Source organism: Astatotilapia calliptera, chromosome 12, assembly GCF_964374335.1.
Source record: "Astatotilapia calliptera chromosome 12, fAstCal68.1, whole genome shotgun sequence".
NCBI classification, from domain to species: domain Eukaryota; kingdom Metazoa; phylum Chordata; class Actinopteri; order Cichliformes; family Cichlidae; genus Astatotilapia; species Astatotilapia calliptera.
The window spans coordinates 36,960,114-36,985,202 of record NC_137433.1 but is presented as its reverse complement, the minus strand read 5'-3'; the positions used below and the strand labels follow the sequence as shown (position 1 = coordinate 36,985,202).

The 25,089-nt window shown below is 43.3% G+C and overlaps 2 protein-coding genes across 6 annotated transcripts in view; one reads left to right on the top strand and one right to left on the bottom strand.

The window, feature by feature from the left end:
- Positions 1-11,626, top strand: part of rusc2 (RUN and SH3 domain containing 2) — a 38,310-nt gene extending 26,684 nt beyond the window's left edge. For 2 of the 5 annotated variants that reach the window (XM_080287465.1, XM_080287463.1), the window contains exons 4-13: positions 2,306-2,995; positions 3,484-3,660; positions 3,816-3,989; positions 5,676-5,752; positions 6,690-6,864; positions 7,566-7,671; positions 9,326-9,372; positions 9,457-10,528; positions 10,760-10,930; positions 11,060-11,626. In XM_080287465.1, coding sequence (XP_080143591.1) covers positions 2,306-2,995; positions 3,484-3,660; positions 3,816-3,989; positions 5,676-5,752; positions 6,690-6,864; positions 7,566-7,671; positions 9,326-9,372; positions 9,457-10,528; positions 10,760-10,930; positions 11,060-11,267 — 2,897 coding nt within the window. In that variant the 3' untranslated portion in view covers positions 11,268-11,626. The remainder of the gene's footprint in view (positions 1-2,305; positions 2,996-3,483; positions 3,661-3,815; positions 3,990-5,675; positions 5,753-6,689; positions 6,865-7,565; positions 7,672-9,325; positions 9,373-9,456; positions 10,529-10,759; positions 10,931-11,059) is intronic. The other 3 variants (XM_080287464.1, XM_080287467.1, XM_080287466.1) reach the window with 3 other exon arrangements.
- An 8,963-nt stretch (positions 11,627-20,589) lies between these two features.
- Positions 20,590-23,733, bottom strand: LOC113034398 (C-C motif chemokine 19-like). Its single transcript, XM_026188919.2, has 4 exons — positions 23,309-23,733; positions 22,264-22,387; positions 22,043-22,157; positions 20,590-20,817 (listed from the first exon to the last, which is right to left on the bottom strand). The coding sequence occupies exons 1-4, from the start codon at positions 23,370-23,372 to the stop codon at positions 20,788-20,790; spliced, it is 333 nt and encodes a 110-aa protein (XP_026044704.2). The 5' UTR covers positions 23,373-23,733; the 3' UTR covers positions 20,590-20,787.
- Positions 23,734-25,089: the final 1,356 nt, after the last annotated feature.

Sequence of the window (25,089 nt, the reverse complement as noted above, 5' to 3'; positions counted from 1 at the left end):
TCCGAACATCATTTGAGGAACATAAAAAAATCTTTTTAATTTGGACTTGTATGATCTTTTAATAATTACAAACAGACTTCTGCCTTCGGCTGAGTGTTTAACAAGGTTTCTTGGAATTAAAGAGAAATGCTCTCTGGGTTTCGTCCTGCTCTGCTGCGCCATAATACATGAAAACATACGGCGTGCTACAACCAGCCTGTGGGCCGCACTTCAACTACATTTTTACATTAGAGCATTCAACACCGGAAGATCATCTAACAGCTGATTTTTCTGTTACGTTACAGCTAAATCACAATAATGAATATTGTCTTTACTTGAGGGTATAATTAAAATAGTCCTTGTAGACTTTTATGCACAAAACGGAAAGGTTGTATTTCTTTCCTTCTACCTGCAGGAACAACCTAGAACACGTCACCTCACCAGATTTACTGAGTATAGATGAAAGTAGTGATTGAAACAGATTGTATTTCACGTCTTTAAGCCCTTCAGCTGGGAAGTGAAACCGAGGATTTATTGATAATTTAGAAGGCGAGGGGAAATTTGTTAAAGGATCATCCCAAAGAATAGAGGCACGTTCCTCCCTTAGTTTGTAACGTTGTGTCTATAAAGGCCGTGATAATTTAAGGCTGTAATGAAAGGCTGTGCAGAATCTCAGCACATATATTATTCATTAGACTTCACTTCAGTCAGCTGTGTTGTTTCACCGCAGTACAGTACAGGCTTCAGTAAAAGCCTCTGGGAGACAGCTTGCTCACTAATGATGCTAACATAAAGCAGAGAGCTGCAAAGGAAAAGCTTCGGCTGTCTAATGGATTCATCTGTGAAACAGGAGAAGAGCTGAAGAGAAAAACAGGCAGAGAGGAAGAAGAAGAATGAAGTTGGGAGAGGCCAGTTAGCGAGAAAAGAAATGAGTCCAATTAGAAGGATGACAGAGCAGATCCAGAGTCGGAGAATGAGGGCTTCTCTTCTCCATCCCAGTGGGAGCTGAGTCCTGCTGGGTGTGTATTCCTCTCACTCCGCCCTCCCTTCCCCCCGCTTTCCACAGCAGCTTGTTGTCGCCCTCTGTGGCTGAGAAACAGCTACTGCACTCGGGTCAGGTGGCACTGGTGGGCCGGCCGTTGGGCGACAAACAGCTTGCGCAACCCCGCTGACGTCACACGTCACTGTCTGTCACCCAGTGCGCTGGATCTAGGAGCACACACACAAACACACACACTGCAGACAAAGGCTTCTCCTCGCTGCTGTGTCTCCTGACTTTCCCAGGTTTAGTCTGCATGTGTGTGTTTGTCTTTGTGTGTCTGTGTGAGTGAGTGAGTGTGTGTGGGCATGTGGGCCTGTGAATAGCAGTGTGGTTCTCTGTGATAAGAGCGGTTGAGCTTTATGACCGGGCAGTTTTCTGCTGTGTGTTGTGGTTTCACTTCTAACCTTTCTGTTTGTGCAGTCTTGAGCTGCGATGACCTGCAGGTTCATGAGTTTCTACGCCGGCCTGTACTGATTTTATTTCATTTCTTTATTTATTTGTTTGAGTATCTGAGCTGTGAATATGTGTGGTGTTTGAGTCTTTATAAATGTATTGACTTTTAGCTTTAGCCTGTTGATTGGACAGTGTGAGGAATTTGGAGGAGTCTGTGATAATCCTATTTTATTTCCTAAATTATTAACCGAGAAATCAAATAATCAGCAAAAGGGAATCCACAGTGGAAATAAATATTTGCAACACACATTTGTACTGAGGTCAGCTTGTCTCAGCTTTCAGAGAAGAGGTCAAAGAGAATATAAATGGGAGTAAAAGATGCATTTGTGACATCTTGGTAAACACATTAAACACTTGGCTATGCAGCTGCAGCACTGACAGCTCATTATTGCAAATGCTTCACTTGTGGACGGGGTTAGGGTTCTGTTTCTGCATTTCAAATATGTCCCCTGAACGTCTCACATGCAGGGAGTTGACAGAGCTGCTGCTAGTTGTGATAATCTAAGAAGAAGAGCTTTTCGTCTGCCCCGAGGAAAGACAGTAGGCACAAAAACATGAAAAGCATTCCATCAAAATACCTCAAACTTGGCACCGCATTTACTCAACAATACAGCCGACAAATATGAAGCAGGCTGGATTAACGGTGAAGCGCGCACACCCACAGACACACATAGTGACACTCCTGGATATATTCAGTACATTAACAGTCCTCAGTTGCAGTTTTGAGTCAGGACTTTTTATATCTTTGTTTGTTGTTGCTGTCAGAGCAGGTTTGTACTGTTAAACTTGTGGCAAACTAGAACTAAGCAGTTTGTGTTTGGGCTCTTCTAGGTGGTCTCTCCAGTTCTGCAGACAGCCGCTCAGCAGTGGTCCGCTACAGCAAGGACCAGCGGCCCACGACCCTTCCCATCCAGCCCTTTACCTTCCACCACCAGTTTGCAGCTAAAGCCCCCCAGCCCAAGCCCCTGGCACCCCTGCTCACAGGCTACATCTCTAGCATGCAGGCCCGCTCCAGCTTGGGCTCAGGCTCTGGGTCTGGAGGTCCAGTCGGGGAGGACGGCGACGACGCAGCTGAGAAAGTCCACAGCTTCCAGGGTTCTCTCATCACAACGGCTCCTCCTCCTGGATCGGTTAGGCCCTCGCCTCTTGGGAGTTACTCCCCGGTCCGACTCCAGGGAGCACCCAGCTCCGGGACCTGCTCCACCTGCACCCCCAGCCCTAAGCCAACGCACAGCCTCTCCTGCCCCCTTTCAGCCGGCCTCGGCCCCCTGCAGACCCCGCCCACAATAAAACAGGCGGGGGCATCAGCGCCGTTACCCCCTACTCCTCCTCCTTCATCACTGGGGCTGAAGAGAGGGGCGGTGCCACCAATGCTGCCAGCAGTGCAGGGACACTGTTTCCGCCGTGGAGGGCTGCCTGGCTTACCAGCGCTTCACAGTGACACTCTGAGCCCACTGGGCTGCCTCGACTCTGCAAAGCACGAGGAGGGCAACAAAGGGCACGCAGCCAGGACACATAATGGTACGCCCATAAATAAATCTCACGTTTCCGTTAAAAACGATTCATTAAATCCCTGATGAGAAAATGCTGTTTTAAAATAGGTGAACAGTTTTTTTCACTGTTCACACTTTGCTTTGACTTTGACTGAGGCCATCTTCCCCTCGTCGTCTCTCATGCCTTTACATTTTCCTTCTTTTAACTGTCAGCCCTTCGCTACAGAATCGCTCAGCAGGTTTTGTCCTGATGCAGTTGGTTTATAAAATCTGCATTGAATTAAAGTTCTGTTGACTTACTGTCAAAAAGAAGCTCCTGTAGATTCTTACTGTTCTCTTTTTCTCTTTCTTCTCTCCCTTCATGCATGACTTTAAACGTTTTCCTGTCCTCCCTTCACCTTTTCCACACGCCCATCTTCATCTGCTTTGTTCCTGCGTATCATTTCCATCTGTCTCATCAACAAACCCTAATCCGACCCCTTTATCGCAACCCTAACACCTCCCGTCCCACAACAGCGCACCACCTCTCGCCTCAGGCTCTCAAATGGAGGGAGTACCGCCGTCGAAACCCTCTGGGAGTGGAGAGGGTGTCGGGGTGCCATGCTTCTGCTGGATTGGGGCCGCGACCTGCCAGACGCAACGTTTTTGATTTCCCTTCGGTCCCCTCTGGCCACAAGCTGGGACGACTCAACGGTGCTCAAAAATCTCTTGGCACTGTTGAGACCTGCAAGAATATCAAATATTTAAACAATAGACTCAGATATTTTAAGTACTGGCAGTATTAGTAGGCTCATATAAGTGTGCTCCTTACCTCAATGCCTCTAATAGTGACTTGGTGTGTGTCTCAGCAGTGGGCCAATCAGCTAAGCTGCAGCAGAGCTACAGCGACTTCCTGTCCGACTACTTTTCCCTGACAGAGAAGCCGCCTGAGGAGTTCTGCCTCTCCCCGGACGCCTCCACCTCCTCCTCTTTGTGCTCGTCCTCGCAGTCTCACATCTCTGTTGACCTGACGCAGAAGAGAGGTGGGGGTTCTGTGTGTGTGTGCATGCCTATGTGTGTATATTCCTATCTTTGTGGGGACCAAAACCCCAGTCCCCACAAATTTGAAGGAATTTTTCTGACTCCAAATGTGGTTTTAATGTTTAATTAGGTTATGGTTAGGTTTAGGGTTACTGCTTACCGTTCTCCACACACACCAACAAGCGGGTCTTTATTCTAAGAAAGTGTGATGGTGTTGTTGTTGTGCCTCTGGGCTCACAGGCTGCAGGGATCTCCCAACATTTATAAATATTACTGTCTGTGAACGATACAGAATTAATCGATTTGTTAGGAGAGTTCACACTAAATTTAAGCTCCCTTAAGTCTTTCATACAAAAGTGCACTGTTCTCCTTTTTTGCTTTTCCTTGTCTGGTAACTGAATACGAGTGTGATTCAGGGATCTGACTGTTTTTCACACTAACAAAAGCTGCTGCTGGTCTAAGCGTTAATTAGTTACACTTAAAGAAGAGCTTAAAACCTCCAGAAACGGTGTACAAGCCAAAATACAAACACGAAACATCAGATTTCACCTCATGCACTACCTGTATTTGTATAGCACTTTACTAGTCCCTAAGGACCCCAAAGCACTTTACACATCCAGTCACACACACATTCACACACTGGTGATGGCAGCTACATTGTAGCCACCCTGGGGCGCACTGACAGAGGCGAGGCTGCCGGACACTGGCGCCACCGGGCCCTCTGACCACCACCAGTAGGCAACGGGTGAAGTGTCTTGCCCAAGGACAGAACGGCCGAGACTGTCCAAGCTGGGGCTCGAACCGGCAACCTTCCGATTACAAGGCGAACTCCCAACTCTTGAGCCACGATCGCCCTTTGCTTTTCTACAACACAACTCTTAGATAGTTATAAGGAGCAACATGTTTGCATTAACTTTGATTAAACACAAAGTACAATTTTCATGGATCTTTAAATACAAGGAAAAAATCCCATAAAAGTCCATTAGAAGGTAATTCAGACATTATTTGGCTCTTCAGTTAAAAAAGGCATCACTGTTCCTGTTTAGATGCTCAACTTTAGTCCTTCCTAATATGTAAAAGCAGGATGACACCTTCATTTTTTTTTTTTTTTTACTGACAACCTGTGAGCTGTAAAATCAAATCAAAAATCTGTGAACTGTAAAATCAAATCACCCTAAATGAAGTGGATCTCACAGAGTTATCCGAGGCCACAGCAGTGAGAGAGGAGATCATCCTCCTACCAGATAATGCAGGTTTACACAGCTGTAGAGAGCAGCGACATGAGTGCTGAGCAGACTGATTAAGCCCTTTCACCTTACTTTCATAAAAATCAATTTCACAGATGAACCAGGACACAAAGATTTGCTTTACCTTCAAAGTGAAGCTAAAAAGCTTTTTGCTCAGTAGGAGCTGAATTGCACTCTTTGTCAGCGTTTTGTGACTCATATCTTTCAACGTCTGTCTTGTTTTCAGACTGATGTGAGTCAAATCCCTAGAAGACAACTTTACTGCTGTAGCAAATCTACCAGTGCAGATTTGGAGCTCAGACTCATTATTATATTGGTACCTCACCTTCCTGCAGGGGTTTTGTAAAATAGCACACAGATGACTGCCATGTGACTGTTGCCACAGTAACACAGAAATAAAAAGATGGACTTACAGACGCTTTGCTCGGTTTGTCTCGTCAGCTCTGGTGAAAGCCGTGAACACTGCAGTGGATCTGATCGTGGCTCACTTCGGCACCAGCAGAGACCCCGATGTTAAGGTAAGCCTGGGGTTCACAGGTGAGGCAGCCACACACGATGGCACGAACTGCTCATTTGTGAATATGAACTCACACGCTGGTTCTACTGGCTGATCAAAGTTATACGTATAGAATTTGCACAAACACATCACAACTGCAATGAAGCGCAAAAGAACCAAAATGTGTGTTTTGTGGTGAATTACACCAGCTTCACCATCAGATGGCGCCACCTGACTGCTTGGTGAGAGTGAGCAAGCTGTTTGTGTACTTGTAGCAAATGTTATGTAATATTTATTTGTATTTTTATTCTGTATTTGTATATGGGACAAATACAGAATAAACACACGCTGCATCTAAAGCAGCGCTTGGTTCAGTAGCTTTAGATTCAGTGTCAGGGGGACAGAGCGTTCTGTCAGACTGTCACCCACGGTCGGGTAATCTTGTCTCAGAGCATCAATGACACAAACATCTATCGTTTATTGTTACAGTGGTAATATTATAATATAATTTCTGGCAAATACATGTGAGTTTATCAGTTGGTGAGGTGGACCACAGTGTCACGGTCCGGGGTCGGTGACCCAGTGTTTCTGTTCTGTGTTTCTTGCTGTCCAGTTTGTGATTCCTAGTTTTTAGGTTTTGGTTCCTGTGCCCCTCATGTTTGGTGTATGTTTAGTTCTGTCCTTGTGTTTATTATGTTCCCCAGTCAGTCATTTCTCATGTCACTCACTCCATGTTCCCTCTGTTCAGTATCAAGTCCGTGTCTCTGTACCTGTCGTGTGCTTCCTGTTTTATTTTGACAGTCCCTGTTCTGTCCCCATGTTTTCTCTGTACCTTTCCTGTTCCCACGTCTCATGTCTAGTCTCCCTGTCTCTATGTTCCCGCTATAACATGTCAGTTTTGTCGTAGCCTTAAGCTCGTATCTCTGAGTCTGTGACTGTACTTCTCTACAACCCGCCAGGCAAAGCTCGGGAACAGCTGGGTGAGTCCCAACGTGGGTCACCTCATCCTGAAGTATCTGTGTCCGGCTCTACGTGACGTGCTGCAGGACGGTCTGAAGGCCTACGTGCTGGACCTGATCATTGGACAGCGCCGCTGTCAGCCCTGGAGCCTCGTGGAGGCGTCCACACAGCTGGGTGAGAGAGCTGGGGTGGAGGGGACATACCGATACTTAACAATTAAAGTTGATTTTGCGGGAAGTTGGCATTAGTATTGATCCACCGCAGTGACTCGCTCACTGTAATGCTGACCCTGCGCTGACAAAGGCCTGACTAATTCTAAGAGGTGATGAAGCAGTGACATGTTGAACTAAACTGCAAGATTTTCACCATCAGTGTCGGAGCAGACAACTATGGTGCAGAAGGATGAAGTGAAGTAATAGAGTAGAATGGCACCTTTCAAAATAAAATTACAAAGTGCTTCACAAGACTAGAAAGGAAACAACAAGCAGTAAAACATTTAGAAAGATAAATGAAACATTAGAAGATTAAAAATCATGAACAAATAAAATATGAACTGCAAAGCAGATAAATAAAAACAAATATGATAAAAAATAAAAATGACTAATAGGAGGCATAGATTGTGTTTGTAACAAAACGAAACTTTGACCTTTGGCAGCGCTGACATGAGCAGGATTCAGGTGACTGCAGAGCAGCAGGGCACAAAGAAATGAGCTCCTTACCTCCATGTCAAACTTCACCTTCTAACCAGGGTCCCAAAATGCTTACTCGTTGTACTTTCCTCTCTATTTGGGGTGCATTCACAAACCGCTACAGTCATTCTTTTGCAGATGTTGTTTAAGCTTAACATGTGTTTTCTGAAACGTGTGTCCTTTCAGGCCCGTCCACACGTGTTCTCCACAGCCTGCTCTCAAAGGTGAGCCAGTACTCGGAGCTCACGAGCCACAGCATGAGACTGAATGCTTTCATCTTCGGCCTGCTCAAGTGAGTCGTTTCATTTACTGCTGTTTTCATTCTCAGTTTACACTCTGAGCCTCGAGCTCACTCTGATTCGCTCTGACACGACAACAGCTTCTGTGTTTTTGGGTCTTAGTGACTGCAAAATAGTGACGTTTCTACTTTAGGTTTATTCTCGAGGTCATCATGGTGTGCTGAAGTGCATTGCATTTAAAAGCGTTACTGTTTATGTCCGATAACAGAGGTGATGGATGAAAGTCTCAGTCAGTTAAGAAAAACACAATCTGTGAATTCTTGAAGTCAAACAGATTAGAAACTATTGAAAACTCGTTCTGAGTATTTTAAACCCCACGTTGTTTGCATTCACGACTTCTTGTTCCATTTCTTTCTGGTACATTCCTGCATATCTTGGCACATTAGTGCCCCCTGTTGGTCAGTGCTTTGGTGTATTTGTGGCTATGTGTGTAACCTACAGTGAAATGTAATCAGATTTTTTTTGAATGAAAAAAGTAATCATGTTGTGAGCTGTTATTTGTCTCTCGTAACCTTTTTGTTCTAAGTTTTGATTACCCGCTCTCTGAGGACATGTTTATAAGCTGAAGTGTATTCATGTGTGTTTTGAACTGGTGTTATTCCTTAAAGACGGCCTAATATTGGCCTAATCAGCACTAAATTATTATTCTTGAGGTACGTAAAGTAACGTTGAATACTTCACACTTCAGTTTACCTAATGCTGGCCTTCATCGTCAGGGGCAACCTCCCAGATTTCCTCTAATAGGCTTTGAACAGGTTTGAACAGTGGGTGGGCGGGGCTTCTGGGATATATGAACTGTGTGTTGGACATGAAAGTACAAAGGCAAGAGTTGAGTTCAAAGCTGGCCGTGTGAAGGCGGAAATGGACCAAAATGCAGACTCACAAAGGCAAGAATAAACTCAGAAGGCAGAAATACAAAAACTAACTAAACTGGGAATACGCATGAAACTAAACAGGTGGGAAGGCAGAACACTCGGCAGGGAACGAGACAGATCACGACGCTGGACAGACAGAAACAGAAGGCTTAAGTACACCAAGACTGTCAAAATAAAACAGGAAACACTAAGACGCAGACTAACTCCCAACATGACACGGGAACTGAGAGGAAAGCACACTTAGGGAAACAAAATGGATTCTGTAGATAACAGGAGGAGATAACGAGGGGGACGCAGAAACAGTTAACGGAGACGAGACAGAGCGAGAGGAGAGACATGACGGCCTGGGAAAAATAGATGGGGGGAGCGTGGAACGACACACAAGGAGGGGAACATGGGAACAGAAGAGGGAAACAAGACACAAGGGCTCACACAAACACACAAAAACAAAGACACACACAGAGGGACGCGGTAAACTAATTCTAATACAAAAGACACCAAAACACAAGAAAACTCAAAACACTGGTCAAAAGGACCCAGAACCATGACACTGAGCGTCTAAATCACTCGGGAGCTAAAGAATGACTTCCATACACTGACCCCATTATCATCAGTAGCAGAGAATAACAAAGAGCATGACGGGTCCCCTTTAAAACCATGTCAGAGCTGATTAAAAGACTCAGTTTTGGGTGTGATGACTGTTTAAATGTCTTCTGCAGGAGACTTTTACTCTGCTGCAGGTTTTAAATAAGTGACTGTTTGTCTGTTTTAGTCTGAAATCTTTGGAATTCTGGTTCAATCACCTCTACACGCATGAAGGTAAGACCATAGTGACTGAAACGACGGATTTCTTCTTGTGCATCTTGTTGTGACGCCTCCTTACCTCTCTTATCTTTTATTCAGATATTATTGCCGCATACTACAGCCCTTGGGGTTTCCTTCCCCTGTCACAGGGGCCGTGTCAGCCCCTCTTTGAGGAGCTCCTCCTCCTGCTGCAGCCTCTCTCACTGCTCCCCTTTGACCTGGACCTGCTGTTTGAACCACATCTCCTCCAAAAGGGACAAGAGCAGCTTCGTCGCAAAGAGCAGCTCTGCTCTGCAGGCCAGAGCGTCGACCAGTCGAAGTGCTCCACCTTCCAGCTCATGAGGGGGTGGAGCAACACTGTCAGTGAAATGGTCAAAGACTCAAGCGCAGAGGTGAAGAAAGAGAAGGCGGGGCTCAGGCGAGAGGGAACATGGCCAAGGATGGAGGGAGTTGGATCGAGAAGAGAGGCAGCAGCGGGGAAATCGATGCTGAGGAAAGAGAGCGTTACAGCTCAGAGCATGACAGCTGGGCCTGATTGCAGAGGGACAGTGAAGGAAGTAGGGTTTGCACATTTATGGAAGGAGAGGGGGGTCCAAGGGCAGAGGGTGAAAGGTGTAGGACAGGAGAGCCATGGAGAATATGAAGATAAAAAGAAGAAGGACAAGAGGAAGGAAAAAGACAGATTTCCTGCAGATGAAGGGCGTCAGCGGCAAGACAGGCAGGCCGGCTGGTGGTACCAGCTCATGCAGTCCTCCCAGGTCTACATCGACCAATCCACAGAGGGGACAAAGTTTGTTAAGACCGAGAAGAGGAAGAAGTCATCGGAGAGACGACAGGGCCAAATCCCACCCACAAGAGAGGGAGTGGTGGAGGGAGCGGAGGCCTCTCAGGAAGGTGAGGGCAGGAAGAGCAGCAGCAGTAGCTTGAGCGGGGACTCATCTGGATCCAGGGGGCGGCCTTCGTGGATGGGCAGCCCCCCAGAGTCTGTCCTCAACCAGGAGAATCACACCAACCCTCTGGAGGTCACGGTGACTGGGAGCCACGGCGGAGCCCAGGATGAGAGCCCCTCACAGGGACAGAGTCTGCGCTGGAGCAGGCTCTTTGGCTCTAGTGTCGGTTCTCCCTCGAAAGCAGAAGGAGGTGAACAGAAGCCAAAAACCCAAAAGACCAGGTGAGAAAATGTTCATGACTGAAACCACCAAAATATCATTTGTATATCTTAATCTGAAACGAACAGAACGATCACCTTCTTCCTGAGGAACATTTTCCAGTTCTTTACAAATTTAGTGGGTTTATATATATTTTTGCTTCACTGGATGCCGTTGATGTCGTGCCGCAAATGACGAAAGACTGACCTGGACTAACATCGGCCTTTTGTTTTCACGTTGTTTGTGTTTCTTAGACCTCCATCGGGCTGGCTCGGCTTGGATCGGTCTGTTCTCGACCTTGTAGCTTTGACCATTGGAGCAGGCCCCGGAAAAAAGGCGGAGCTTCCTGCCACACCAACTCGCACCCAAAGTACAGCTCCACCAGCGTCGACGTACCCAGCTGAGGCCAAACTACAGTCCAGCTGGTAGGAACCGCCTGCAGTGTTATCGTAGTGTTACTTGGAAGTGATGCCAAGCATTCCTCCCTCAAAAAATGTTTCCGAATACTTTTCGATCACTCATCCTCACCTTCTGCCTCCGTGTTGATTTCTCAGCGAAGTACGAGCACTGTGCCACCACATCGCCACCGAGCCCGGACAGCTGAGCTTCAACAAGGGCGACATCCTGCGCGTTCTGAGCAAGGCTGACCCCGATTGGCTGCTCTGTTCCCTGGGCTCCACCCGGGGCTTGGTTCCAATTGTCTACGTCACCCTCAACAGCATGGAGGACAGCCAGGATGCCCCTGGTTTCGGGCAATGCTGAGCAAGAGAAAACTGTCCGAAAGGTGAAGCCAAACAGACATGGAGGGTATCCCTCCCGCACACGGACCGAACACAAAAACCCGTTTTCATCTGTAATTTAAAGGGAAAAAAAGACAAATCATTGTAGTAAAGCTGGAGAGGATGCAGACATGACTGCGAGGGCAAGCATGCAGGCTCAACCACAAACAGACATCTGCTTCAAGGGTACACCCAGACACGTATGCATGCATACATCCAAAAAACAAAAAAGCACCCCACAAAGATCACAAACAAACCCAAAGACTCTCAAGCGCTTCTTTCTCTGCCTCTCCTTCTAGCTTAGCAATGTGCAGGTCCAGTCTATTTATCATCCAGCTCTAATTTCAAAAAAATAGGCAGATCTCTCGTGCTCCACACCTGGCTGCACTGTGCTGTACAGCTGTGCCACACGTTGAACTCGCCGCTCAAACGATCGCCCTCAGTGCCGGCGCAGGTTAGTTTGACGTCCTCTTGTAAACTTAGTGCTAATATGATCTTTGCATTCGTGTAGAAACGAGTGAGTCTTTGCTTTTTGGTAAGATTGATATGAATGTAAGAGCTTTTGGATAAATGTTCTGTGATTCAGCATATTTTTATTATTCTAATGAGACGGTGGAGATCTGCACACGAGCTCGTGACAGCAGCTGTTCAGACATTCAAAGTGAAAAGAGAGCAGAAGGAGAATCAGCTTTTTCTTTTTATCCTCCGTTTTGTTTGATCTGCCTTCGTTTAAGCGTGACTGTTGGATGGATAGACAGTCAAAGTAATCCTCCTTTCCTCACAGCTGGGATAAAACCATGGTTGACACCGACGACTTGCATGAAATCTCTCGAAATCTTTTGCTTTTCCTTACCGTCCTATTTCCCCCTCTCCTCACTCTCACATCTAAGAAGACTTGACAACCTGTGAGGATGGCAGGACTGAGCTGGTGGTAACACGGCCCGATTTATTGGTACATACTGTAAATGCATTAGTGACTTAAACGTCTGATAAATTCTATTTATTTAATAAGTTGAGGGAAGCACCTAAATGGATGCTTACAGAAAACATGGATGTCAAATGAAAGCAAAGCATAGCTGTGCAGGTGTCTTTGGAAAAGGGGATGATGGGATTTACTCCAGCATGGAAGTTTATTCCGGTTCAAAGTGCAAAGATCTCATTCATGCCTTAAAGCACAAGTGTCGAACTCCAGGCCTCGAGGGCCGGTGTCCTGCAGGGTTTAGATCTCACCCTGGGTCAAGTCGAGTTCATTACCAGGCCTCTGGAGCCATTTAAATCAGCTGTGTTGGATCAAGGACACATCTAAGACCTGCAGGCCCTCGAGGCCTGGAGTTCTACACTTGTGCATTAAAGAGTGCAGGTGGGGGGGGGCACCTGTCCAGCTATTTGTCCTGATGGTGTATTTTGTACATGCTCTGACGCGTCTAATGCGACGCGTCCTCCAGATTTATGTCTGCACACGTTCACGTGAAAGAAAAGGAGATCTGTGGTGATATTTTTGATGTTTAAAGGGAAACCCCGACACATTGTTTGTGATGGAGGCTCTGGGGGGGTCCTGTTCAGGTGCAAAATGTGGCCTTAGGCTCAAAATGAGTTGATGGAGAACTAAAATTCCGACTGTATACTTTAAACGTATACAGAAGGCCAGTCTGGAAAATTATAAACAGGTCAAATTAATGTACATATATTAAATAAATGAATGCTTGTGTATTTTTTGAAAATCTCACATAGGATATAATTTCACCATTTCAGTTTTCCGTTGCTGTATAGTTTTTATTTTTATGTAAGACTTTTAACATCTAATTTCAGCGAGATGATTAACATTTCATCCAAATGTAAATATATTTAAAACCCTCCTGAATTAATTTCTGCTGTAGAGCTGTACGTACAAATGTTATTAAAGGTTTCTCAGTGCATTTTATGTTGACTACAGAAAGCGAGCATAAGCTTTAGTCTCACTGCTAACCAACCTGCTGACTGTAAGTTGCCCGTCACGTTGGAGGAAGGTTTGCTGTTCGTTGCCATCCTGCTCAGAGCTCACCGGGGACCGACAGAAATAAACACACAGTAATTAAAACAGAGACGGGCGAGGGAGGCCCAGGGGGCCAGAGGCAAAGAGAGACTTCTTTTTAGAATTAAGCATTTAGATATCTGGGATGTTGTGCATTAAAATACTTGTAGGAGTGACATAAGAGAGAAGGAAAGAAAGGAGTGATCTTTGTTTCTCTCGTCTGTTTTCTCCCTGCATTCTCTCTCCTGGCTGCCTGTAAATACCTTCAGCATCAGTGACACTGCTCTTCTCTCTGTGTCCAGACTATATGATGTGTACGTATGACATTATCAAACTACTATGGATGTTAAATAACAAAGTGCTCATGTGATCACAAACTCGTGTGGCTCCAGTGTCTTTTTCCCCCTCACACGTCACCTTTGAAGGGATTTTTCTACCCGAGAACACTCTGGATTTATGGGCAGCATCCAGCTTACGACTCGGTTCACTGCGTGCTTATTAAATACCTGCTTCATTTATCAGTGAGGCTCTGCGCTGCCCCAGTGATGGGCATGCTGAGTAAGTGTTCCCATCTTAAATTTTACTGGAAAAGCATAAAACTAAGTGGCTGCAACCAGAGATGTGTCAGGCAGTTGTATTATTATTATTATTACTACTGAGGGTGCAAGTTGTGCTTTCTGCTTTAATGCTATGCCAACGCGTTCAGCTGCTTATGATTCATGAGTGGTTAAGTTTTCACAGGACTCCATGCAAACTAAATACAGCTTTACCGCTTCCATAGGACGACGTAAGTAACAGCCAGGTACTGCTAATCAAGCCTACTTGATAAACTAGGAATCAGTAAGTTTAAGCACCTGTGTAAAAGCAGATGTTTGGGCATTTTACAGCAGGTAAAATAAGCATTGAACACATCACCAAATTTCCAAGTAAATCTATTTCTAAAGGTGCTATTGACATGAAATTGTCCATAAATTCTCAATGATCCCAAACACAGCAGCAAATCTACAACAGAATGGGTGAAAAAGAAAAGAATCAAGGTGCTGCATGGGTCCGATCACAGTTCAGACCTCAACCTTATTTAATACTGTGCATAAACAAATGTCCACAAACCTGAATGAACTGTAGCGATGAATTCCTCCACAATGCTGCGAGAGACTCGTGAAGTCACACAACAGACTGAATCATCTTCTGTAGTGTTTTCTTGTGTGGTGGATGTTTTGGTTTTTTTGTTTTGTTTTTAGGAGTCTGCACAGAGCTCTGTGAATTTCTCCATGATTATATATAAAACACAAGTCTGTTTTTTTTAATTATTATTATTATTATTATTATTCTGTCTCATTAAACACCAGTTGAGTTTTCCAGTTCCAGTGGTGTTCCAGTTACACAGGTTAATTGTCTGCAGATCTGAAGTAGATTTAAAAAAGAAATCCTTCCCATTACGCCCTCAATATTATTATCATTCCACGTGTAGCACATGTTGCCACCAGAGGGCGATATTGTCTTTTTGTCTGAGCCACCTGTGCATGAACTAATGTGCTGCACACTGAAGATGTATTTGAGAGGCAAACATATCAAATCATTTTTCTACTTCTATAAGTTGTCCTCTCTTTAAGGAGCTGTGTCTCCACACATGCCCTTCTGTACTGATGTCAAGCTACACAAGTTGAACTTTGGTTGTAGTTAAGAATATACCTGTTTAATCTAACCGTACTGCTAAAGCTCATTGAACCAGCCTGATCCATGAGTGGATTTAATATTATTCTAAAGTCTTTGAAGCAAAACATACTTCAGAAGTGTTAATTTGCAAAACAATTTTGCATAAAATGTAGAAACAACATTTGAAACAAGGAAATGAGAAAAAAAAATTGACATAAAATTAAGATTTCATTGAAGGGTAGTGTCATATATCCTCAAACAGCAACAACACTGATAATTCAGTGTATATAACACTTAATGTGTTTAGGATTGCGGGGGGTTAAATACCTGTATACTTAGGAGACATTTATATTGGGGCAATTAAGGACAGCTCTTGGTTGAAGAGGTAAAGCTTACAGTGATGTCAGTCAACAGCTCATCAAAGCCAGGGTGGGTAATTTAACACCAGCTAAGAGCTGAGCATCTGTCTGCCATCAGGGAGGTTTGCCAGCGGTGCTGACAGATATGCTAGTGAAAGCCGTGCATCATCATGTGTAACTTAATCTGATGATTCACCTGGTTTCAAAGCACAGAGCATGTTAGACTTCAACATACACTAAATAGTCGATAACATATAACCCCTGGTGATATAAAATGTCACTCTGCAAAATGAATCTTTCCCCAGTTTGTTGTGGAAGAGCGTCACAGATATGCACTGAGCTCTGAGTTCAGCTCCAGCACACAGGTGGGTATTTTCCACAGTCACTGATGAGAATATTCTGTTCATCAGTGCTGCTGTCTTTCAAATGTTTGACCTGACAAAGTAAAAATTATATTAATATGTGCAACATTTTACAGACTCTGTAATGCTACAAAAGCTACACATGTTGTATATGATATGAATGACCACATGCTTTAATTAGCTAGAAACAAATCCTCAAGTGCCCTCGGTCATACATCTGTGCAGTTATAGAGCAGTAAGATCACGACTCTCCCAAACTGATACCAGGCGTTTCTAATATCCTCTGAAGAGCTACAGTTCTTTTACCTTTTTACTGAACCATGTTCCAATTATAGTTCTATAATGGACATGGACATAATGTGTAGACTCTCAGGTTTCATTCGAGGGTATCCACACTCGGACTGGATGAAGGGTTTAGGAGCATCGGCTCCTTAGTGTGCACCACCCTCTTTTGAAAGGGAACAGAAGTCATTGGACAATTGACTCAAAGGCTGTTTCATGTGCAGGTGTGGGCGATTCCTTCGCTATGTCATTATCAGTTAAATAAATAAAAGGCCTGGAGTTGATTTGAGGTGTGGTGCTTGCTTTGGCAGGTTTTGCTGTGAACTGACAACATGTGTTGAAACAAGCCGTCCCAAGCTGTGAAAATAGATTAAAAACAGCCCAGAAATTGCTACAATATTGGGAGTGGTAAAATGGTACATCCTGAGAAAGGAAGACGGCACTGGTGAACTCAGCAATGCAAGGAGACTTGAACATCCAAGAAAATAACAGTGGTGCATGAGCACAGAATCATTTCCATGGTGAAGACAAACCCTTTACAACAGCCAACCGAGTGAATAACACTCTCCAGGAGGTCAGCGTACTGATATCCAACTACACCTAAAGAGAAGATGGCATGAAAGTAAAGGGTACAGAGGGCTCACTGCAAGGTTAAGCCACTCATAAGCTTCAAGAATAGCAATGCTAGACTGGACTTTGCTGAAAAAAGAGCTAAAAAAGCCAGCAAAGTTGTGGAAAAACATTCTTTGGACAGATGTTAAAGAGATTTACTTCTACCAGAGTGATGCGTGGAACAGCTCATGATCCAAAGCAATCCACATTGATGATGTGACACAGGACAAAAGCAGCTGAATGAACTCTGAGGTGTTCAGAGGCTTACTCTCTGCGCAAATCCAGCTAAATGCAGTCAAATTGATTGGGTGGTTTTTCTAATCCAGATGGACAATGACCATCCAAACATACAGGAGTTTATCAAAGCGAAGAAGTGGAATATTCTTAAATGGACAAGTCACCTGATCATGAGCATGCATTTTACTTGTTAAACACTAAACTTCAGACAGAAAGGCCCACAACAAACAGCAACTGGAAGCTGCTGCAGTAAAGTTGTGGTATCACAATAAAAAGCAGGAAACCCAGCATCTCTGTCTCTGTCCAAATACTTATGGACCTAACTGTATTTCTTATCACAATACTGAAAAGTTCCAGTCAAGGGTCCGGTCTCAAAACCTGAAATAACTCACAAAGACAGAAGTTAAACACATTTCCAGCGCTCAAATGCAAAGTTAGAAGTACATGCATCAGTGCACAACGTGTCGTGTCTGCTTACATTTAAATGCACAGCTTTTTTTTCCTGGAAATGTTTTTGTTAATATTGGTGCAAGTTTTTCAGGCTAATAACGGCTCAGCTGAAACTGCAAATCAACTGAAATCAGCTCACGGTCAGGCAGCTTGCCCTGGACACATTACTCACATTTGTGATCAGATATTGCCAATTTGTGTATTTTGCAAGAATCACTTCTTTGTGCTATTAATATTTCTGTGAGCCACTCTTGCAGACACACTGACTGCTGTGTGCTGACACACGGTGAGTGCCTCTTATTTGTGTCACAGTTCCTCTTTAATGGTTTAACCGCAAAGACGTAGATTAGATTCCCCTGAAAAGATGCCTTTTCCTCAGAAAAATGACCGCGCTTCCATTTCTTCTTCTCCATTTATTTATTCTTTTGCATATAGGTATGTCCTAACTCAGAGCAGCCTGAGCCATTGTGATATATGTGGCTACACGCCTATACCTAATGTAATGAAAGAAGAGAGGGATTTTCCTTCTTGGGAGTGTCTTTGCACTATAATGACAGTCATGGCACAAGGATCTGTTGGGAAATAAATGAAGGAGTTGTAAGAGAAATGTTGGCGCATTGACTGTAGATGACGGATGATCTGATATCCTCGTGCTGGTGTTGTTCCCACATCATCATAATCAATCCGTAGAGGACAGCCTAGTGTGAAATCTAATGCTCTATATTTCCTGAATGTGTGGTGGAGGATAACAAAGGCCTTCTCACACACCAGATTAAACTTTATCCAGATAAGTAAATTATTAAACGTCTCACTGACACTTCCTTGAAATTTCACTCCAAATTTACCAGCGTGTAAATTCTCGTTTTCTAAAGTTACCTCACAGACCGTCTATTACATAAAACCCAAATAATGCCTCATGGTCTCACTTTGTGGGGGTTTTATGTTACTGTGAAAGGGAAGTTGTGCAAGCTCACAACAAAAGCTGACTCAGCTGAATAAGCAGCTGCAAAATGGACGTTTGCAGCTTTGTTTTCTTTGCTTTTACACAAATAAAATTGAGTTGCTGGAGTTTCGGACGTCTGCGTAACTGTGAAAACAGTGAGGCCAAAGTAGTTCCTGTAAATCCTGACATCTTAGCAGTGGTTGAAAATGTGAAGGTCTCTTGGAATTAGCCAGTTATTGGGTTCAATGAAGATTCCTGGTAATGGAGCCATAATGTCTTTAAACAAGAGTCTGAGGTTTTGCACAGAACACAGCAGTCCACAGAGCTGTCTATGCCAACGTTTGATGTTCACCACATTCACTAAACCAAATCCTAAACTGACATATAACCATGTAATTATCAGTTTAGCATTTCAACACTTGGAATGCTATCTGCCTCTTAACCAGGGTTTCAGGCCTGTGTGACACCATCAGTGTTTTGGAAAGACAAACCTGCACATACACAGTTATGCAGGATCCAAATACCCAGAGAGACCAACGAGTAACTTTCATATCTGAAATAGGCCACTTTAGCCTGGGACCTGTGGTGGCAGGCTGTGGTTGTGGCCCAGCTGCAGGAGAGGGGTCAAACAGAGGGCTCCGCAGTAACGCACTGGTACTGTGAAGTGCAAAGTGCACCATACCTAGAACTGGAATCAAAAGGCAAGGGGTGAGTAAAGACTGGTCATCAAACTATGGTGTGTGTGTGTGTGTGTGTGTGTGTGTGTGTGTGTGTGTGTGTGTGTGTGTGTGTGTGTGTGTGTGTGTGTGTGTGTACACATGTTTAGACATCTTTGTGAGGACAGAAAGTTGGCATGTTACTATACTTGTGGGGACCAACATCCTGGTCCCAGCGAGTTTGAAGCCATTTTTGAGGCTCAAAATGTGGTTTTGGTGTACAGTTAGGTTATGGTTGGGGTTAGGCTGAGGGTTAGGGTTAGGCATTCGTTTTCGATGGTTAGGGTTCAAGTATGGAAATCATTATGTCAATTAGATGTCCTCACTAAGATATAAAAACGAGTGTGTGTGTGTTTTCGTGTGTTCTGACCTGCAGTCATTTTGATTTATTCGTGGATATTCATACAGTTTTCATGCAAAACAGTTTAAGCTCTCAGAACTCTGTCTTCTACATGCTGGGTTTACTGGAAACTCTAAACTGACCATAGGTGTGAATGTGAGAGTGCATCGTTGTCCAGGATGTGCCACACCTTATGAGAACAGGGATGGGTTCCAACCTTCCCACAGCTAAATGATGGCTGGTTAAACCAACCAAGCGCTTTTAAGCACTTTTATCATATTTTCAAAGCAGTTATGATTCATTATACGAGTCATCTAAAGAAACTGTGAAGATGTTCAAAGCACTAATTACAGTCCTGTAAAAAAATATCAAAGCTAACTTTGATATTCAGCTAACCAGAGTAAATACAAAATGCATATTTTAAAAACATTATTTAATTTATCAAAGGAAAATCTATCCAAACTTAGCTGACCCCGTGTGGGAAAAATAATTGCCCCAGATCAGGAATTAACTGTGACCCAGTTTAATTTCACCAGCCACACCCCGGCCTGATTACTGCCAGACCTGCTGAACCAAGAAATCGCTGGAGTAGAGCCTGAGAAACTGAAGCAGGCTTAAAGATCTCAAAAAGCATCACATCACAATCTAAAGGAAGAGCTGAGAAATAAAGTCACATTTATGAGTCCGGAAAGGTTACAAAGCCATTTCTAAGGTGCTGAGAGCCACCATCCACAGTGTGTGACAGGTGTGACTGTCAGTAGGCTGGCCATGCTAGAAAACTCTCCAGTGTGGAAATTTCTCAATAATATCGGCCAAAAGTTCTCCACAGAGATGTGAAAGAGTCATTCTCAGTCATCCAAACACTTTAGTGCAAAAATAGCATTTCTTTGATGATCTGAAACATGTTAATATGACAAATATGCAAAGAAATAAAGAAGGGGCAAATATTTTCCACACAGATGTCTATGAACACATCTATGAACATGGGTTCAGCCCCTATTGTAAAGCTAAATAAGCCAGGGTCTGAATATATACCTACATTAAGATGAATTATAACATTGTAGTGAAGGTCATTTACTCATTTTCAGTCCTAACAGAGAGTAGAGCATCATCGACAAAGAACACAGGCACGATTTGGATTTTTTGGGGGGGAAGCTTTATTTTGATAATATCAACACTCACATAAATCCATATGACCAACAAACTGCTTGTTCCTGAGTTTTAAGTTGCTTAGCGAACCAGACACTAAACAAACAATCACATTTTCAGTTTTTTCATGTACCGATATCACAGACCCTTTACATCTAAAACAAAACACACAGAATACAAAACATAACGTCCTTCAAAATATTTTGTCTTTCATAAAATTGATAGTTACATAAAAAAGGCAAGATATTGTTTTAGTAGGCAGAAAAATAGCAGATCATTTTCATATTAAGCTTAAATTCTTAATTTATTCATGTTGTGGTCGATCCCATCTTTCTCCTCGCTGACTTGGAACCACTGCTCTGGCTGAAGGGTCAACGTTTGATTCACTAGGGTTTCACTCCAGTGCAGCGTTTGCCCTGTAGGAATACAAATGTTCAGAAACCCCAAGGTCATTATTTTCACCACGGCTTTAACTTCCTGTTTTGTCAAGCATGGTGCCTAATGGCACAGTAACAGGGGACTCTTGTGTAATCCAGTCGAGTGCAAGAACAGCGATTAAGTGATTGCAGCTTGTGTCTCGACTTGTGCTTTCTAAGATAAAAACGTACGGGTCACTAGCGAGGAATAAAAGAGAGTGTTCTAAAAATAACCAACTATCTATCACAAAAGCAACACAGAGGGTAACAATGTGCACCTAGCAAACAGCTGAAGGTGAGAGGTGAGCACCACCACATGACCAGTATCAGGATTAGCGGTTTAACAGTTCATTGGCCTCAAAACACTTGAAATTAAATGAGGCTTGAAACATGTGGCTGCTTTGGTTAAAGTCTGTGAGGAGTTTAACTGATGATGCCACGACAGCATAAAGTCCAAATATATATGATCTAACATTTCTAAATCTCACTATTTAATACGTTGCAGCTTTTTCTGGTGTTTTTATTTGAAGACATGTTATTATTTATTATTTATTTATTGTATTGCTTAGTAAATGTTATATTGTAAAATAAGAATAAGTGCATGTGAAATGTGCACTGGTGTCAATTTTAAATAATAAACATCTGTTTAAGGGTTATTTTTTATCCATAACACTCATCTTGGCCTGACTTCTAACCTCAGTGTCTAAACCTTCAGGCCTAAAGTGACCTCTGTTCAGTGATGTAAAAACAATTGAAATCCAGATGTTTCAGGCACCAGCCCCCCAAAAATATCCAGAAGCTCGTCACAGACAAAACATTAACCCAAGAAAGCAAAAGGAGACGAATTGGAGATGAAGCAGGAGATTAAACTAACATCTTACTGATGTAGAAAGTCCATGTTAGGAGGTGGTGGGTGTAAGTTCTGGTGTTTTAATATTAAAAAGACTTTGATTTGATTTAAAATTTGGACCTTTGGACTTTTAAATTCACTGCTTGGTTTTAACTTTGCCTGAAGATAAGTTTCACACAGTGGGACTGATGTGATGATTTTCTGGGAGTACCTGTTCAGCGCACATAAGCAGTCTTCTTAAAACTGCAGCTTACATTCCTAAAAAGCGGCACTATTCCTTCAAATCAAGTGTATTTCGCTTAAGTAGGGTCACCATCTCGTTTAAAAACATCTAAAGAGTTTATCTTGCTGAGAAGCAGAGTAGAGTGAACGTACCGTGTAGTTTTGTTTCTTGCAGAATTTCCTCAGCTGATCCACGTGGCGTTTCAGACCTTCCACCCACTTTTCATTAACGGGGGCGCACATTGTCCGGCCACCTCTGGACAGAAATCTGCCAGAACACAAATCACTCAGGTCAAAATGAGCTTGTGATAGCAGCATGTCTCTATATCCTGATCCCTTACATACATAATCCACTGCACCTCATCAGAACTTACATTGTGGCATCAATAGCGCAGCCTTGTCCCTGGACCTGATGGTGGTAGTTTGCGACGACACCTTTCCCGATAGGTTTTTTTGCCACACTCAAGCAGCAGTCAACGGGCACCTGTGCCAGCGTCACTGAAACACAAAGAAGACCGTGTCAGCAAAAGGTGACGCTCCAAAACGAAACCACGAACACATGCTCTGTCTCTGAGGTCATGTTTGTGAAGGATAAGGTGACGTAGGTTCAGTCCAGCTGAGCTGTGAGGTTTTACAGGAAAACAGCTGTTATAGTTTTTTAAGCGTCAGGTTACATATCAGGTTCGTATATTTGCCTCTTTTCATTCATAGTTTTTAAGATTTTTCTTTTTAGTTGCATCATTTTTCATCATTACTACTTTTATATATTTAAAGAACATATTTCCAGGAAAGGTTTGTTCAGCACTGCATGCGTGCAACTTATTAGTAGTTATTAGGATGCAGTCCCCAGAGTGACGAACACGCCCAGGGGCATGGCACGCTTTTGTCACTGGACAGGGATTTTCCACAGTTGAACTTTAGCTTTCACCTACAACAAAGAATGCACCAAGGCGAGGGGAATGCCACTGCCACACCTTTGCCATTGCACTGATAAACAATGCTTATCAGCATATTTATAGTTAATTTTCACATTTACTTAATATTCTGCTCATCATTTTACTATATTTTTACTGGATGTCACCCTCATCTCTACATCCTGCACGAGACTTTGCTGTCCTCTTTTGTTCAGCTCTTTAATGATTCATAAATTGTAAATCTAGCAGAAACAATTGGAGATGCATTTGTCAGGAATCTCTGCAAACGTAAAACTCAAATTCTACAGAACCACAGATGTATATTTAGGATTACTGCTTTCTCTATTTGTCATTTCAAGTGATTATTTTTTAAAGATACATTGCATCCCTTTAAGCCTACAGACATGTTTTTGCAGTGATTCATTTCATATTTCTGCCTGAGATGAAAATGCATGAATAGAAAATAAAAAGATTTGGCACCGGAGGATGCCTGGGAGAAACTCACCTGTGCAGTAACAAGCGATGAAAAGGATGGAGAGGAAGAGTCTGCCATCACCCCTTGGAGCCATGTCTGGTCTTGCAGGAAGAGTTGCCTTTTGGTTTCTCTGGAGACAGATGCGCTGATGCAGAGCCTGTTCTTCCCTTCAACAACTACTGTGGCAAAGGAAGTGAGGGGACTGCTGCTGCAGCACTCCTTATATAGGAACCGTGCACTATGCAACCGGCCTGTTCAAACTTTCACTTTTCATCATCCCACTTTGTTCTTCCTGTTTCTACTTCTCCTAAACCCTTCCCTCTTAATCAAAGAAAAATCCCCTCTTTTATTTAGCTTTAACAGCTGTTTCTTGGCACTGTCTGTTGACGATAACAAGATGAAATTAATCAGACATAACATTAAGCACACATTTGATCAAACCCCAGGAGTTTGTAGCATCCGTCCATTTTCTTCCACTTATCCAACTCAGGTCTGCGCAGGTGGAGAAGTCGAAGTCTAAGACAAACAGCCAGTCACACCCACTAGTTTACCGAACCAGTGCATGTGTTTGGACTGTGGGGGGCAGCTGGAGTGACAGGAGAGAAACCCTGCAGACACAAACATGTGACTCTTGCACTGACTTTAAAAATTGATAAAAATAAATAAATAAATAGCTGTAGTCTGCTTTTGGGAGCCCCACTGGACCACATTGGACTGTATTCTCAGTCACAGTGTCCACTGACATTTCCCATAGTGTTTAACAGCTTCTATGGAGATATTAAAGTAACAAGAGCAAATATAGTACAGTTAAATGCTTCGGTCATATAGATTAGAAACAACTAAAGGATTTGACTTGTATCGCTGTGTGCTGAATCCAGTGGACTTGGGCTCACGTACAACTAGATAAGGCATAGCTTAAAGCAAACCTATGAAGCACAGGGTGTGGACACAAGTGAAATAAAAGCTCAACTTTAAAAATAAGGCAGGACATTTAATTTACTTCTATTAAGTTCTAAAAATGGTTAGTAATTCATGGATATGGCAGCTCAGACACTGCAAGGACCAAGAACTGAATAGTGGCACAGTGGTTAACACTGCTGCCTCACAGCAAGAAGGTCCTGAGTTCAATTCTACCATGAAGCAGGTGTCTGTGGGGTGTTTCCTAGCAATCGCAGGGCAGAGGTTGTACTTGCAGATCTGGTTGAATGAGATGTAGTCGTGCTTGTTGCACTTTAAAAAAATAAATAATAATTCTGCCTGAAGGAGTACCAGGGCCACATTTATATTTGAAAAATAGAACCGTTGTTGTTCATTTTGAGAATAAAGTCAAAATGTGTTTAAAGTTTAAAGTCGATTAAAGTTGTTTCAAATAAAATAAACTGACACGGCTGCAATATGCTCTATAAAATGCCTCGTGTAGACGAGCGTAGAGAGCCTGTTTCACTAACGATCTATTTCAACTTATCAATTTAACTGATGTCACATCATCTACAAACAGCACTACATGTGCAGAGGACCAAAGTGGCAACTCCTGTGCTGTAAAACAAAGCTAACACCGACGTCAAAAAGCTGCAGTAATCATGGGACGCTGGCTCCTAAAGGAAGTCAACCTCCACAGACCCTCGCTGTAAAATGCCCAACTTCACGCATTTAAAAACATGTTTACAGACTGGAACCAAATCCTTTGCACATTTTCTTATGTAACCTTCAATTTAAATTTTCACATTTGTTTCCCAAAGTGCACTGCCTGTACATGAAAACTACTGGGACATCAATCCTCTGGTTAGGGAGACTTGTGCATCCTCTTGGCC